Source organism: Aphanomyces astaci (assembly GCF_000520075.1).
Source record: "Aphanomyces astaci strain APO3 unplaced genomic scaffold supercont1.39, whole genome shotgun sequence".
In the NCBI taxonomy this organism is placed as follows: Eukaryota; Oomycota; class Saprolegniomycetes; order Saprolegniales; family Verrucalvaceae; genus Aphanomyces; species Aphanomyces astaci.
The window spans coordinates 344,300-359,852 of record NW_009798302.1 but is presented as its reverse complement, the minus strand read 5'-3'; the positions used below and the strand labels follow the sequence as shown (position 1 = coordinate 359,852).

Here is a 15,553-nt window from a genome sequence, read left to right as displayed (position 1 = left end):
GCTAGCCTTGACTTGCGAATGGCAATGCCTTCAAAGCAACACATCGCCACTTGCTTTCGACTGTACCCTGCATGCTGCAGCAACAGCATGCGCTCCACGTGGTCATACCATCGTACGTGTCTAGGTCTGGCCATGGGGACTTGGGAGTAAATGTCATGGCACTCTAGTGTGGTGTGTGTCTTGGCGAGCCCAAGGGGTGGGCCGTCGTCGCTTGGCACGGCGCTTCCCCCGCAGTCGACGTCAAAGAAGTAGGTCGTGGCCGTGGTGAACGTGATGCGTTTCGATTGTTTCGTGGCCGACGTGGCGAGGGGTGGCAGGAACTCTGCCGTCTTCCATGGGAGGAACATTGGGGCCGGGACGTGCCACGTGAGGGCCGTTGTTGTCATGTTTCCTTATCTCTTCGTGGCCGATTCGGTAATGAGTGCAACCAGCTGGCAGATATGTAGAACCCTAACCCGACTGGCCAATGGGATAAGTTATATTGCCACCACAGCGTTTGAGCGTGCATAGCACGGATAGACAGTCGTAAGTTAGCAGTAGTAGTAGTGTACATCTTGATGGCAAACTGTGATTGTACGGACGCAGTGTGTTGATTTGGGGCGTATCATTGCCAAAACGTCGGTTTCGTGGACTATGCAACATGGTCATATTTTGATCGCTGACTCCTGCGACAGGCAGTATTGTTGACCAGTGAGCGACGACTTCAAATCCAGTACAAGTCCATCAAATGGGTGATGGAAATATACCTCTATATTTACATATTTCAGCAGTAACTTCATGTTTGACAAGTGGATGAGTATATTACGAGGTTTCTTGATCACTGCTGTAGTTGTCAATCTTTCAGACAAAGAGTCAGTAAATAAGTTTATCGTATATATATCGTCAGTTGAGGCACAAAATGCGAAATATCTCGATGTGTGATTCCAGACTTGAAACTTCGTCACTGAACAAGAGGTCTACTATTGACAAGAGGTCTAATTGCACTATTTGAGCAAAAACTGTGTAATTGGTCCAGAGGCCTATTAGGCCCTGGACCAACAGCCGCGATGATTTGATTGGTTAGAATTTCGAAGATTTGAGCAAAAAATGGACATCGAACTCAGTTTTCCACCACTGCTGGGCAGTACGAGGAGGTGTAGTAGTCGTACGTTGCGGTAGCGCGGGCGTCCAGTTGATGTACTTGAGATGTCTGTGTGTACAGTCGGTGTGCATGTGTGCTGGGGATACGGAGTGGCTCGCTTACGAGGCCTACGCGCTCAGGTGTTAAGAAACATTCCCACGGGTGCGACTGTAAACGCTATTATACAGTTCTATCCGGATTATTTACAGTTTTGACAACCCCACCGGGCGACTTTAGGTTTGGCTGGCTGGCGGTTGGCAGTAGAGCCTTTAGGGCGCGCAGAAGACTGATGAAAGCCAAGAATCTCCCAAGCTTGATCCATGTCATCGTCGTCGTCCTCCCACGCCATCATGCCTTCGCACAAACGTCCGCGCCAGGCGTTCATTTCCGGATAAAAACGTTATTCGGATATTTTACAGTTTTACCGCTGGGGTTGACAAAAATCGGTATTTTACAGGCTGATTATACAGTCGCACCGGTGGGGATGCCCTAATGCTGCAATACATCGTCCGACTCAGCTCATGAAACTGCGATATAATAGAGTAATTGTGAGGGAAATCCCACTTTCTGTCATTGGGGTCATTTCGCGGACATTCGGATTGGGGCGATATAAAGAAACCCCAAAACCGCCCATGGAATTTTTGCGTACAATATCTGGTACGCACGTACGTAGTTGTACATACAATATCAAGGTGCCCACCCGAACCCGCACGCACACTCAGGGGACATCGTAGCCATGATGCTGTGCAAGTTCGGTTAGTAGTACAGTACTTACTCTCCAAACAACAATTCATTTTATTAGAGATTTACTTCAAAGTAGCTTTGTACATCAATGCCCAGTACATCCATAGTTCAGATCGCCGGAACTGGTAGAGGCGATGACGACCACAGAACACCCCCCCCCATCACCCCCCCATCACAAGTGCCATCGATTGTACGAGATCGATGGCTCGGCAGTTCGACAAATTCGTTCTAACAATGTGGAGCTAGCTACAACGTCGCGAGATCCACGACGATGGCCGTGTGGTTCTTGGTGGCTACCCCATCGTCCACGGGCCCAACTCGTCCGCCCAAATGGTTGGCCAGGAATCGTTCGGTGCGGTAGCAAAAGTCAATTTTGTTGGGCGGGCGGCAGAACCCGTGGCCTTCGTCAGGGTACACGATGTACGTGACATCGTGCCTGGCTTGGAACAGCTCCCGGGCCACTTGGTCGCTCTCCGACTTCACCACGCGGGGGTCGTTGGCTCCCTGCCCGATCAGCACCGGAGACTTCATCGCTGCCACGTGAAACAGCGGCGAGATCCGGCGGTTAAACGCAGCGTCTGAGACGTCTCCGATGCGAACGGCGAACTCCTTCTTCATGATCGCCCAGTCTGGCGGCGTCGAGTCCAGCAGCGTCTTGATGTTGGACGGCCCCACGATGTCCACTCCACATGCAAACAGGTCTGGCGTGAAGGCCAAGCCAGCTAACACCGCGTAGCCACCGTATGACCCCCCGTAGATGCCGACACGAGATGCATCCACGTAGCCAGAGCCGATGGCCCAGTGCACCGTGTCGGTGAGGTCCTGCTGCATCCGGCGGCCCCATTCCTGGTTGCCCAAGTTGAGCCATCGCATACCATACCCTTCCGACCCGCGGAAGTTGACACTTATCACAGCATATCCACGATTGGCAAACCTAAACATACAGCGTCACAATAAAATGGTAGGATATATACTAATACGATTCCATGTTTAATAATATATATATGTAGAATAGAACAATATATTTTCTATATATTTAAACAGAACAATATATTTTCATAAAAATACTTATACTAGGAGAATATAACTTTTCTAAAAAAGATTTAACATATAGCGAAATATACAACATGTGTGCATGTGTACCATTGATGCACACGGTTAAAGCCCCATACATCCTGACCCCACGGCCCCCCGTGGACGTTCAGAACCATCGGCAACTTGGCCGCTACTGCATTGCCAAGAGGTAAAGTCAAGTACGCCACCTACAAAAGTATTTTCAGAGTCTTTTTTCATGTGAAGCAAGATGGAGATGGGATACCATGGATTCGCCATCCGAGCACGGTACACGCACAGGTTGCATGGGTGCAAACGTATACTGTTCGAGCAACGGCCGTTCCAACCCAAGCAACGTCACTGCCTGGGCCGTTCGGTCATACAGGTAATACCGCAACGAGTGGTGGTCCGACGCGATGCTGGCTGTCCATTTGTTGTCGTCGGCGGAGCGACTGACGATCGAGATGGTGCCCGGGGCGACCGCCGCGAGAACCGCTAGATCCGACTTCATGGCGGGCTGCAGGACAATCTTGGCGTGGCCAAAGCTCTCGACGGTGGCGAAGTCGGGGAGTCCTGTCACAGGGTGGAATTCCACGTGCGCGACGTCGCCTTCGGCATGCGACGCGATGGTGACCGCGGCCGCCGACTCGTCGATGGACAAGAGCAGCAACCGGCCAAGACGCTTGGGGTTGGCCGCTTGGGGGGAGGAGTCGGCGGCGTCAGCGGTGTGGGCCAGCGTCGACGTGATGTACAGCCCCGAGCCGTCCGCCGTCAGCTGCAGCAGCTCCACTTGGTCGTCCAGGCCCCATGACGCCAGGACGCGCCAGGTGTCGCCGTTGCACACCCACAACGACTTGGTCCACACTTCCGAGTCGTCGTGTTGAATGCGTGCCCGTACTTGGAGGTCGTAGTCCACCACCCACGCATCGACGCTCCCTGGGTTTGACGCCAACAACGTGAGCTCGCCTGTGACGATGTGCAGCCGGAACACATCAAACACGGCCGGGTTACGCTGGTTCAGACCAATCACGACTTCCTGCGGACAGCGGGAGCTCGTGAGGCGGTTGATCTTGCAGGAAATCGAACAGAACGACGCTTGCACCTTCACGTTGGGAAATGGCGTGCGGTTCACGGTGGTCATTGTGGCCAGGTCCACCACGTACAGGTGGAATGTCTCGTTTCCATTCAGGTCCTGGACATACAGGAGGTGGGCGCTGGTTTCGGCCCATCGATAGACCCGAATGGGCCGCACGGCTTCAAATGTCACTTGCACTGCCGACGACGGAGTACCCACATCGTGCACAAACAGGTTCATCACGGCGGTGGTCGCATCCACCGAGAGGTATGCGATTTGCCTGCCGTTCGGTGAGACCTGAGGCATCGAGTACTCGGCATTGCCAAACAGTACAGGAATCGGCACGTCCGCTGGTGGTGGTGAGGAAGGGGAAGTCATCGCCTCAGCAGTCAGTCAAGAAGTACGGTGTGGCACGATGTAGGAAATGGGCGGGAGTACGGAGGGTAGGAGAGGTAGCACTAGGGGCGCAGAGTGTCCGACGTAGGACAAATCACTCGAGCACAAGATGGGAAAACCAAAAGTGAAATGATGGAGAACAACAAAGTGAAATTATGGAGCACAAGCTACTAAGAATGGTTACATTTGCTTTTTGGCTCAAATGTCCCTCGTTTGAAGTATGAGCATGTCGCATCAGATGGATAGAATAATAAAGATACATCGGAGGAAAACGAACTGGTGTTCTCTTACCTCCACATATTTGTTTGCAAATACGCTGTTCGCGGTAGCGAGACGAGTGAAACAAGTGGTAGCTATCCTTCACTCATGTACCTGTAACGTGATACAAGCTCCCCATTCAAATTCGTGTTTGAGCTCACGATACTGTACACAGCTCCACACATATAGTACTCCCCATTCAAATTCGTGTTTGAGCTCACGATACTGTACACAGCTCCACACATATAGTACTATAGTACTTTCCCTTGCGAGTGAAATTCAACCGTCTATGCGAGCTTTAGGGTGCTCAGCCGCTGTAATTGTAAACACGAAGGCAATAGCAACATGAATGTACGGTTTATACGATGTTAACGTGGATTTTGCGAGGCTGGCGGGTCTTTGATTCCTAAAATCTGCGATATCGAATATTTCAGTTAACAAGTGTAAAAAGTCTAGAAATGTCGCCTGAATCAAAATATACAATTTCCACCAATCAGAATCGAACATTCATAAAAAATTGATTTGTTCACACGTCCTTGAACCAAATGTGACAATTCTTGTTTCCCATTGCCTCGGCGCGCCGTGCCGTTTCCAGCTACAGTAACCTTATTGTCAAGTCGATTCGAATTTTTTGGAAATTTTGGAGTGGGGTGGATAGAGTAGTAGTACAGTAGCTCTATAGGCAGAAAGCGTGCAAGAGGTGAACACTACTGATGAGTGAAAACCAATGCTCATTTTCCTAATTCTAGGCCACGATTGGGTGAGCAATCTTTGACGCTAGAGAGAAAACATCATGTCACTGACACGTGAATCGACAGCGCTCAGAGAACTGTCACGGTGAGAAGGGCGACGAAAAGTCGTGCCTTATGGGGCGAATGAAAAATGCCCTTTGGCCTTTTTCATCGAGGTTCGGTCACTTATGGATAATATCCGGTCATCCGGGATTATCCGGTCTGCTATTTCTGAATAAAGCAGGACTGGTTTGGCTCAATCATAGGTCATCTAAGCAGTCCGTTAATGATCACTTTGGGTTTTGTTCTCGACCACACAAGAGTTCCTCGTCGTCAGTGATATATGACAGGTTATGATCCTCCTAACTTCCTCTGTGCAGCCCTTCGCGGGCACCCCACTTGACGACCTCCGATCTCTGGCCTACAGTTATGGTAAATGGACTTCTTGTCCCAAGCGTCGTCCCGCTATCTCGCTGAGTTCTACTCTACGCCGAACCATGTCCAACCGGGCAACCGCATCGATGATCTCAACATCAACAAGATGTACCTCGAGCTTGATCAAGTCGAACACTGCAACTCCTATGTCGTGGATCCGACTCTGTCTGAGACCGATCTTGATGCGCGTCTCGAGGAAATCAAGCCGCAAACGACAATCATTCAACGCGAGGTTATTATCCGCGAGACAACCAAGAAGCTTGCGAATCAACGCTCTGCAGCGTACATCTTCTTGGTATCCGCCATCTCCACGAACTTTCGCCGCCTCTAGCAGTCCACCACGTGGTCTTAATAGCTCTTTGAGCACATCAAGGCTCGTTTCGAATATAATCCCATGGAAAACAACCCCAACGTCATTACCAGCTATATGCATACTCGCAAGTTTTGATGAATTCTATCAACAATATTGTTGTATCAACACTCTATCCGTGGAACTCATTGACATCGTCAAACGCTGCCATGTCTTTGTCCCTGACCTCCTTTAATCCTCTGGATCCGTGGGCGATATCGTCCGCTGACTACCACAAGAAGGTTTGGAACTACTACACTCTGTGTGCGATGTTTGACCCCTACATTCGTGACATGGATTATGGGAAGTCATGACGAACTGCGCCGCCACTACGCGCGCCGCCAACCAGTCTATCGTCGTTGCTGACGTTTGGACCACCTTCGGCGTATTATTACGTCCCCATCCCCCATTTGGGATAAGGCGTTTTCGCCTCCATGCGGACCTTCGCTACTGTGAAAGCAACCCCAGTGACGCGCCGCTACCTATGTTGGTGACTTATCGTCCCAACGACTTTCCTGCTCTGCGAGAACACTGGATTGTCGACTCCGGCGCCTCTGCTTCCGCAAACACTCCAAGCTCTGTCTCCATGAGTGTCGCCCAAGATATGCTTGGTTCGCATACTCCTACTGTTCCAACCGACTGCCTAACCAGTCTCGCGGCTGACTCCAAACTCACTGCAACTAGTCTTGCGCGCCTATGGCACCGCCGTCTCGGCCATCCTGGTGACAAAGACAAACCCCGAGCTAATGCTCTTCAAGGCCAAGCACCTCCGTGGTCAATTATGTGAGACTTGTGCTTACGCCAAGTCCAAGCGCAGTCCTTTCGACTCAACTACGGTCTTCCGTACGGCCTCCTACCTTGTCCTCGCCCACTCCGATGTTTGAGGCCCAAGCCCGATTCTATCGGCGGGTGGCGCTGCCTACTTCGTCGTTTTTATCGACGATTACCCCCGCTTTATGTGGACCTACCCCATGCACTTTCGCAAATATCTCTATGAGACCTACGAATTATTTCGAACGGACGCGATGTCCATTTTTAAACATGATGTTGGCGAGCTGCGCCACTTGCCACCCATGGACATCGGCACCCTCCTAAGCGACGACGCCAAAGAGTACGAGAAACTCGGGCGGATCATCAAGCCCAAGTATAACACTCGGATGGCTTTCTCCAACGACTACTCACCCCAGCAAAACGCCGTAGCCGAATGCCGTATTGGTATTGTCGTGCAAAAAATGCGAGCTATGCTCATTGAAGGGGCTCTGCCCAAGTTTCTTTGGGCTCTTGCCCTCGACTATGCCTCGTGGCTTATCAACATCTCCCCATCGGCTTCCAACACAGGTGTTTCACCCTACTAGTCGTTTTAAACGACACCCATTGTTGGGTCACATCAAAACCTTTCGCTGCATCCCGTCAGCCTTCTCGGCCCTTATGTGCTCGCGCACTTATGTGCTCGTCAAACGTTGTCATGACGAGACGGTTCTACCGTGTCGCAGGTTCTTTCGACTCAAAGCCGATGGCACTTACAAGGCCCAACTTGTTGCCAAAGGGATCATGCAACAAAAAGATATCGACTACACGGACATGTTTGCTCCTGTTATTCGACTTGAAGTCCTACGCTTTCTATTGGTCTTAGTGGCTATCCATGATTTGGAATGCGAACAAATGGACTTGGAATGCGAACAAATGGACGTCAAAACTGCCTTTCTCGACGGCAAAATGGACTGCGTTATTCGCATGGAACAGTCTCCTGGCTCCCTAATCGACCCTGCTTCTCGACGCGACTATGTCTGCCTACTTCAAAAGAGCTATTATGGGCTCAAACAAGCCCTTCCTTCACCTATGGTACTGAACTTTTGTCACCTTCATGCCTTCCTTGGGCTTTGTCCGACTTTACAAAGACCACTGCGTCTTTCTCAAAGCCAGAAATGATGGTTTAACCATTTTTAGTCTCTATGCTGACAATCTTTTGATCAATACTCCTACCAAGGCACTTGCTGCCGCTCTCAAGGAGTATCTATCACTACGCTTCCAGATGAAGGCCTTAGGTCTTGTTCGAGATATTCTCGGCTGGGAAATCGTCAGTGAACGTTCCAACCGAATTCTGTTCATTCACCAGTCTCATTACTGTTTTCCACAGTACTTGATCGCTTCAACACATCTACGTCAAAGCCCGTCGCCACTCCTTTTGAGTGCACCACAACTTTATCTCAAGCGCAGTGTGCCACTACCTCCGACATTGTTGGAAGTATTTTGTACTTAGCGATGGGCTCTCGGCCAGGCTTGGCATATGCCCTATAACAATTCTCGCAGTTTCTGCACTAGCTGCCACTGCTCTTAAGAATCGTTTCACGAAGGATGGCTTCGCGCTCGTCGTTGGTCAGGTCCCGCCTTCCAGTTCCCATTTTGAGTGACATGTGAATGAATGTATGTCTAAGAATGATGGTTTCATTTGGATATAGGTATGGATTTTTTTAGCTTTAAAATTGGTTACGTTATGGTACGATTTCTCGCAGTGCAGGTACATCATGTTAGAGATCTTGGCACGCTCTTTCTCGTAGTCCAATCAGAACTATTGAATCCGCTCTGGGGCGGGGTGCACACAAATTTGAATTTCCCTACAAATATAATGACGAGATATGTACGCCCTCCCCAATGTCGACGGATGGAGTACTGTAATTCGTAGAAAGAGACCTCAGTGTGCAATTTAAGTACACTTAATTCGGCCTCCGCAAGAGGTTTCCGTCCGGATAACGACGGAATCTACATCCTACCGGTAGAAGTACAATACTCTACCGTATACCTTTTGGATCTGTATCCCCGAAAATGTCAGTAAAATCTGATCGAAATGGATACAACTCAATAAGGTGGTCTGATTTCTTTCCAATGCGTTCGGATTGGTTACTTCTACTACTTCGACTTGTTTAATTGGCTAGAACGAGATAATTGGACAGTTTTGACCAATATACAGCGACTTGGGTACAGCCTTCCAAGGCACCAAATCGTACTTTATTGACACCATACAGCAATTTGGGTACAACGCGATAAGGCAAAATCATGGATACTGATCCATAAGGTATACGGTAGACATTTTGAATGTCGTGCCGTTTCCTGCAAGTCTTCAAGACTACCGGTAGACCTTGTGAAGCTTGCAAGGTTCATTGATGTACTTCCTCCATTCCGCAATACTGGAGACATATCACTCTCAAATGAATATCTGTGGCAAAATCCTCCAAAATCGAGCGAAATCTGGACCAAAGATAGCCAATGAAACGACAAGTACGAGGCTATTTTCAGATTTTTTTTATTGCTTCTTGGCGCTTCACAACCAAGGATCAATGGTCCCGACAAATGACAGCCAATCTTTAAATGTACGCAGCTCAGTCATTTCGCATCCAATCGAGCTCAAATCAAGCGCAAACGACTCGTCGCGTTGCGTAGATATAGCTAGAACGAAAAATTTCTGTGGGACAAGTTGTCGACGTGTCACCATGCCACGCGCCACGACCAACCACGACCTTCCCGACGACCAACGTTGGAGTTTGTACCACGACCTTCTGGAGAACAAACAAAGCGGTCGTCTGGCAAGGGGCAAGGCCTCCGAGCTCCTTCTGAAGTATGGCATCTCAAGGCAGACCCTCTCCAAAGTTTGGAAGCGGGGACAAGAAACTCGGTCCCAGGGTGGACGAGCTGACGTGGCATTGAAGAGGAAGAGTCGTACGGGGCGGTGGCCAAAGCGCACCATGCACGAGGTCGAGGCTGCCGTCAAGAGTGTACCGCCGCATCTGCGCAAGACGTTCGCTTCGTTGGCAGCATCCAGTGGCATCCCACCGACAACGCTATGGCGCGTCCTTCAGACAAGAAAGCTTCAACGGCGGACCAGTCGACTCAAGCCGATGGTGACGGACAAACACAAAGCCGACCGTGTGGACTTCGTTCGGTCCTTTGTTCGCTCGACAGGCAGTGGCCCAATGCGGTGGGACGACATGCACGACCGTGTACACATCGATGAAAAGTGGTTTTACCTCACGCTGGTGAACCGCCGGTATTATCAATGGCATGACGAAGCCGTACCGATCCGCAAGTGTTCCTCAAAACGCCACATCATCAAGGTCATGTTTTTGACAGCCGTGGCCAGGCCGCGCTACGACTACAACCCGCGAACGATGTGGGACGGCAAAATCGGCATGTGGCCCTTCGTGTCGGTAGTGCCAGCGCAAAGGAAGAGCAAGAACCGCGACCGAGGAACGGCCGTGACGACGCCGGTGACTGTTACCAAGCCGGTATACCGGGAGTATCTGCTAAAGCATGTGATCCCGACGATCAAGGAGGTTTGGCCAGGTCGACGCAGTGAACCAATCTACAACCAACAAGACAATGCGCGACCGCATGTTGAAGTCGACGACGCTGACGTGACGATGGCGGGTTGTTCGGACGGCTGGTCGATTCGACTCGTGGCACAGCCGGCGATGAGCCCCGACTTCAACGTTTTGGACCTTGGGTTCTTCAACTCGATCCAGGGCCTTGCAGCACCGTGAAGTTGTTACCAGTATTGACGACCTAGTTGCTGCTGTGCACAGAGCTTTTGATGACCTCGATTGGCGCGTTCTGGACAAGACATTCTTGACCCTTCAGAGGGTTATGGGTGAGTCATTGAAGATGGGCGGCGACAACTAGTTCAAATTGCCGCACTCGCACAAGGACAAGACTGCAAGGCTTGGTCCAGTTGCCCCTGTCTTATGTGATCCAGACTTGGTCAAATTTGTCGAGGCAATGAATGCCCGGAAGGATTTCGAACGTAGGGCAGATAACCTATCTAGTGTGTTGTCCGCTTGTGATATTGAGGGAGTGATCAATACGTCCAATATTGATCACCTCTGCACAATTGGCGAGTCCATGACGACCTGACTTGCAGCATATCATGTTTGCTCTTGTCGTAAAGTCAAGTTTATGAATAAAAATACAGTTTTTCCTTCATGCCGAGAATACAAACAATAAGATAAAAATATGGCCAAAACCAATGTCTCCAGTATTGCAGAATGGAGGAAGTACCAGGTAACTGTACTTAAACGGGTCAGTCAGAAGGGCATGGCGATGTTTAGGGATTCAGCGCTTGGCAAGGCAAGAAGCGTCAAAAGGTGAATCCCTTTTCACGTTCACTGTCAGTGCTTGGCAAGACAACAACGGGTGCACATTTTGACGCTTGCCATGCCACAACTAAAAAGGACACACCACCACTACGAGGCAAGGTGGGGCAGAGAATACGGTGCAAGTTGTAACGCATTTTGGTATTAATAGCTACTACAGTACTGTACTAGTAATGCACTTGTGTGTTTAAGAACGAACGCAAGGACGAGGGGACAAGGTTGTCGTGGGAGGGCAGAGCAAGTACTGTTGAGATTCGCATGAACACGGGTAGACGGACTACCGATGGCGATTAAAACATCGAGTGGGATGCTGTCGCATGATTGACCATGAATGAGCTATGAGGGGGACTGTACTATACTATTAATAGTATTAAGTAACGTTACATCATTCGCTAGACGACAGTAATAGTTGTACCACTGAAGTAGTCGTTCAATTGGAAATGTGTGATGTCGCACATAGACAACGGATGAATCTAACGTCCATGTACCGATGGCCCAATGGCCAATGGCCGCTATCGATGGGACACTCCTCCAGTCAGGTTGGCAGGTGTGGAGGGTCGTGACTGGTGTGTTTGAAATCACACGTAAGTCATTGAATAATTCCCTCATTATAACAGTTCCACTGTTGTTTTGACCCGAAATACTGTTTCCATGAGGGAATTATCACATCCGAATACACCTTTTAACCAGTAGCCCTGTAACCTGGGACTCCGTCCTACCCCGGGAGTACAAACGATGCTAAATCTCTGGGGTTAACTACATCGCTAGTGGTTAGCAATAGCTAACCACTGAGATGCACTCAACCCCTAGTAAGAGGTGAGGTGGTCTGAGCATACAAAGTTCCTTAAAAATCACTTTGAAACAGTATTTCGGGTCAAAACAACAGTGGAACTGTTTTAATGAGGGAATTGTACAGTCATTGTCAGTCGCATACTAAGGCGTTGCACACACCCCGCCCATTTATGCAAATAAAAGTTACAGTGGAACTCTAGGACAACACACGTACATATTCTGCTTCCGAGATCATCACTGAAGTGCGAGCCAACATTACACTTGAAAGCATGACCACCGCAACTCTCAGGTGGCACATCCCGGCCCCAATGTTCCTCCCATGGAAGACGGCAGAGTTCCTGCCGCCCCTCGCCACGTCCGCCACGAAACACTCGAAACGCATCACGTTCACCACGGCCACGACCTACTTCTTTGACGTCGACTGCGGGGGAAGCGCCGTGCCAAGCGACGACGGCCCACCCCTTGGGCTCGCCAAGACACACACCACACTAGAGTGCCATGACATTTACTCCCAAGTCCCCATGGCTAGACCTAGACGCGTGCGACGGTATGACCACGTGGAGCGCATGCTGTTGCTGCAGCATGCAGGGTACAGTCGGAAGCAAGTGGCGATGTGTTGCTTTGAAGGCATTGCCATTCGCAAGTCAAGGCTAGCGTCGAACGAAGACGCAGAAATTGAGCCTATAAAGAAGCGCCGACTTGGTTACGAGGATACAGTGGCCCTACCAGGTGTGCCCAAACGGAGAAAGTAGAAACCAGTTAAAAGTACCTTGTGTAACGTTAAGTGGAGATTCAGTTTGTGTCAGCTTGAGGTATATACGTATATATAGGTGGTACAAGCATTTTAGAGAACTCGAATGGACGCTACAGTAAGGAGCATGCTGTACACTACTACCGGTAGTAGCTCACAAGCAAAAGATGGGATGATCTGATCCATGAAATAATTTACAGTACTAGCGCTATGCTCGGATGTTACAGCGATTGGAGCAAACCTTGGTGCTGCTTAATACGTCGCTACTAGTAATCGTAAAGGCCATCAATGTTGAGAGGCGGGAGACAAATGGAAGTCTTAAGGCGTCCAAAATCTCAAGTAATGCAATATGGTTAAATGCGGAAGGATTTGGGAGCATGGAATTTTCCCTGGGCATGGTGTGTGTTGAACTGACTTGGAGTACATATTTCACAGAGCCGAACGCTGCGACAAGGTGTCAATGCTGTTGCGCTCACGTCTCAATAACCGTGGCTGGCATGAAGAAACAAGCCTCCCTTGAAGTCCACAGCGATCGACGGCACTGAGTCGCTAAATTTTTACTTCAATACTTCGAAGTGGAGTTTTCATCGACAGTACTGTATGGCTTGCTATGGTAGGTAGTACATACACTGTACATACTATACCGGTACTTATCCATCAAGATGGAGATAACCCCTCAGCATTTGACGATCGATGCGGATTTCAGGCGTGTGCAATTTGCATCAAGTCAGGTTCGACGACGATGGCTGGCTGGCTGTCGAGATGGAGACGGTGGATTGGTTCGTAGCATGCAAAAATCTCGCGCTGGGTACAGTACAGTACAGTACAGTATGTACTCCGGAGTATTAACTGTACATTGGTGGAAACAGGGTCCTCCAACACACCCGTGGAGCCCCGAGTATTTCAGTGGCTCTATACCTCAACGAGGTAGGTATTAACAGGTGCACCAGTTGAGCCATCACAGCACAATGCGGCGAACTCCGTCCCCACAGTGTGAGCTAACACGCTTGCAAAACAAGTTAACGTTACCCATTTCATACCAAATAGGGATAGGGCTGTGGTGTCAGCGTATCTGCCCACCCCAGATGGTTACCTAGACATCACACCCAGTCGCATAACCGAGAACACACGAGGTTTATTACATGACAACAACGGCCCTCACGTGGCACGTCCCGGCCCCAATGTTCCTCCCGTGGAAGACGGCAGAGTTCCTGCCACCCCTCGCCACGTCCGCCACGAAACACTCGAAACGCATCACGTTCACCACGGCCACGACCTACTTCTTTGACGTCGACTGCGGGGGAAGCGCCGTGCCAAGCGACGACGGCCCGCCCCTTGGGCTCGCCAAGACACATACCACACTAGAGTGCCATGACATTTACTCCCAAGTCCTCATCACCAGACCTAGACGCGTGCGGCGGTATGACCACGTGGAGCGCATGCTGTTGCTGCAGCATGCAGGGTATAGTCGGAAGCAAGTGGCGATGTGTTGCTTTGAAGGCATTGCCATTCGCAAGTCAAGGCTAGCGTCGAACGAAGACGCAAACGTTGAGCCTTGGGAAGTTGTGGTTGAGGAGGCCCCAGTGCTCAAGCGAAGGAAGTTTGTTCGGTAAAAGTCGTAATTATGTACTCCAGTACAGTTTTAGTTTTGCTTGTCGTGTAGTAAGACTTTAGCACGAGTTAATGCAGTCCACATTGATGACCGGCTTGATATATGTTGGCAATGAAATACCAATGGAAGCCGAACTCTCGACGTGCTAGTCATTAGAACGGTGCATGGCTTCCTGGGGATGTGGTAAGCTTAGTACTGGTAGTTGTTGCGATCCTTCGCTCGAACACGATGATACAGTACGCATGGTGAGACCTTCATTTTAAACATGGTGTACTGTATAACGTGATAGGTTTTGGTCCGCTGAAGTCAAAAGATGCGAAAATTTGAATTTGAATGTGACATGATTGATATCAACGACGGCAATCAAGCGCAATTGTCGTCGTCACTTCCATGCTAATAAGCCCTTCATTTCGCAGCTGTGGCGACATTGGAGGCCACATTGGACACGGCTGCCATATGTATGGCTCTCGACGCGTTTCTGGTCTCGCCCTTTCTAATACCATATTGGCGATGGAGCCCCCTCCCCATATTCTCTCGCACTTGACAGCACCTTACTGGCTGGGGGTACATTGCAGCAACCGATCAAACTGACAGTCGAGGCAAAACTCGTTACTGTACTGTGGTTGGGACGAACACTACATAGTCATGCCCCCCTCAATCCATGACATTTCAACAGCAATTTGCAGTTTGATGGCAACGAATACAGTATCCCCTTGACAACGTGCAGCTTTGGATGGTGTGAAGGTGGTGTCATAGCGAGAGGCTAATTCCCAAATGTATTGGTCCAATGGTGGCCGTTGCCTTCGAGTTGTCGATGCATCGTCCATCCCAACAGTACTGTACAGTAAGTAAGCTTGATAGTACTGTAGTACTCATCACAATACTTGTACTGTAACTTGATCCCCACCGAATGTAATCGATGGCCACTTCAGCGATCACTGATTCTACTGTGCAGTAGAACAACGTGGCTCCGTCGCCTCCATTCTTCGTCCCCTACCAACAGAAACCTACAAACTCCACGGTTCAATTGCAAATCTTCAGCGGTCCATGATCAATTATACACTTAACGCTATGAGCTGTAAATGTTCGTTCC

The 15,553-nt window shown here is 49.8% G+C and overlaps 7 protein-coding genes across 7 annotated transcripts in view; 4 read left to right on the top strand and 3 right to left on the bottom strand.

Moving 5' to 3' along the window:
- H257_12261 (hypothetical protein) overlaps positions 1–386 on the bottom strand; it is a gene marked incomplete at both ends in the record, with an annotated part of 593 nt that extends 207 nt beyond the window's left edge. The window contains one exon of the mRNA XM_009839416.1: positions 13–386. Coding sequence (XP_009837718.1) covers positions 13–386 — 374 coding nt within the window. The remainder of the gene's footprint in view (positions 1–12) is intronic.
- A 713-nt stretch (positions 387–1,099) lies between these two features.
- H257_12260 (hypothetical protein) lies at positions 1,100–1,469 on the bottom strand (the record flags this gene model as incomplete). Its single annotated transcript, XM_009839415.1, has 2 exons — positions 1,100–1,248; positions 1,340–1,469. The coding sequence occupies 2 exons, from the start codon at positions 1,467–1,469 to the stop codon at positions 1,100–1,102; spliced, it is 279 nt and encodes a 92-aa protein (XP_009837717.1).
- A 641-nt stretch (positions 1,470–2,110) lies between these two features.
- On the bottom strand, positions 2,111–4,370 carry H257_12259 (hypothetical protein; the record flags this gene model as incomplete). Its single annotated transcript, XM_009839414.1, has 3 exons — positions 2,111–2,798; positions 3,008–3,126; positions 3,183–4,370. 3 exons carry the CDS (start codon positions 4,368–4,370, stop codon positions 2,111–2,113), a joined length of 1,995 nt encoding a protein of 664 aa, XP_009837716.1.
- A 1,443-nt stretch (positions 4,371–5,813) lies between these two features.
- H257_12258 (hypothetical protein) lies at positions 5,814–6,143 on the top strand (the record flags this gene model as incomplete). The annotated part of the gene is made up of 1 exon (XM_009839413.1): positions 5,814–6,143. One exon carries the CDS (start codon positions 5,814–5,816, stop codon positions 6,141–6,143), a length of 330 nt encoding a protein of 109 aa, XP_009837715.1.
- A 3,506-nt stretch (positions 6,144–9,649) lies between these two features.
- Positions 9,650–10,696, top strand: H257_12257 (hypothetical protein; the record flags this gene model as incomplete). Its single annotated transcript, XM_009839412.1, has 1 exon — positions 9,650–10,696. The coding sequence occupies one exon, from the start codon at positions 9,650–9,652 to the stop codon at positions 10,694–10,696; it is 1,047 nt and encodes a 348-aa protein (XP_009837714.1).
- Positions 10,697–12,366: 1,670 nt separating this feature from the next.
- Positions 12,367–12,849, top strand: H257_12256 (hypothetical protein; the record flags this gene model as incomplete). The annotated part of the gene is made up of 1 exon (XM_009839411.1): positions 12,367–12,849. The coding sequence occupies one exon, from the start codon at positions 12,367–12,369 to the stop codon at positions 12,847–12,849; it is 483 nt and encodes a 160-aa protein (XP_009837713.1).
- Positions 12,850–13,988: 1,139 nt separating this feature from the next.
- Positions 13,989–14,535, top strand: H257_12255 (hypothetical protein; the record flags this gene model as incomplete). Its single annotated transcript, XM_009839410.1, has 1 exon — positions 13,989–14,535. A coding segment is annotated over one exon (473 nt), but the record flags the coding sequence as incomplete, so codon positions are not given.
- Positions 14,536–15,553: the final 1,018 nt, after the last annotated feature.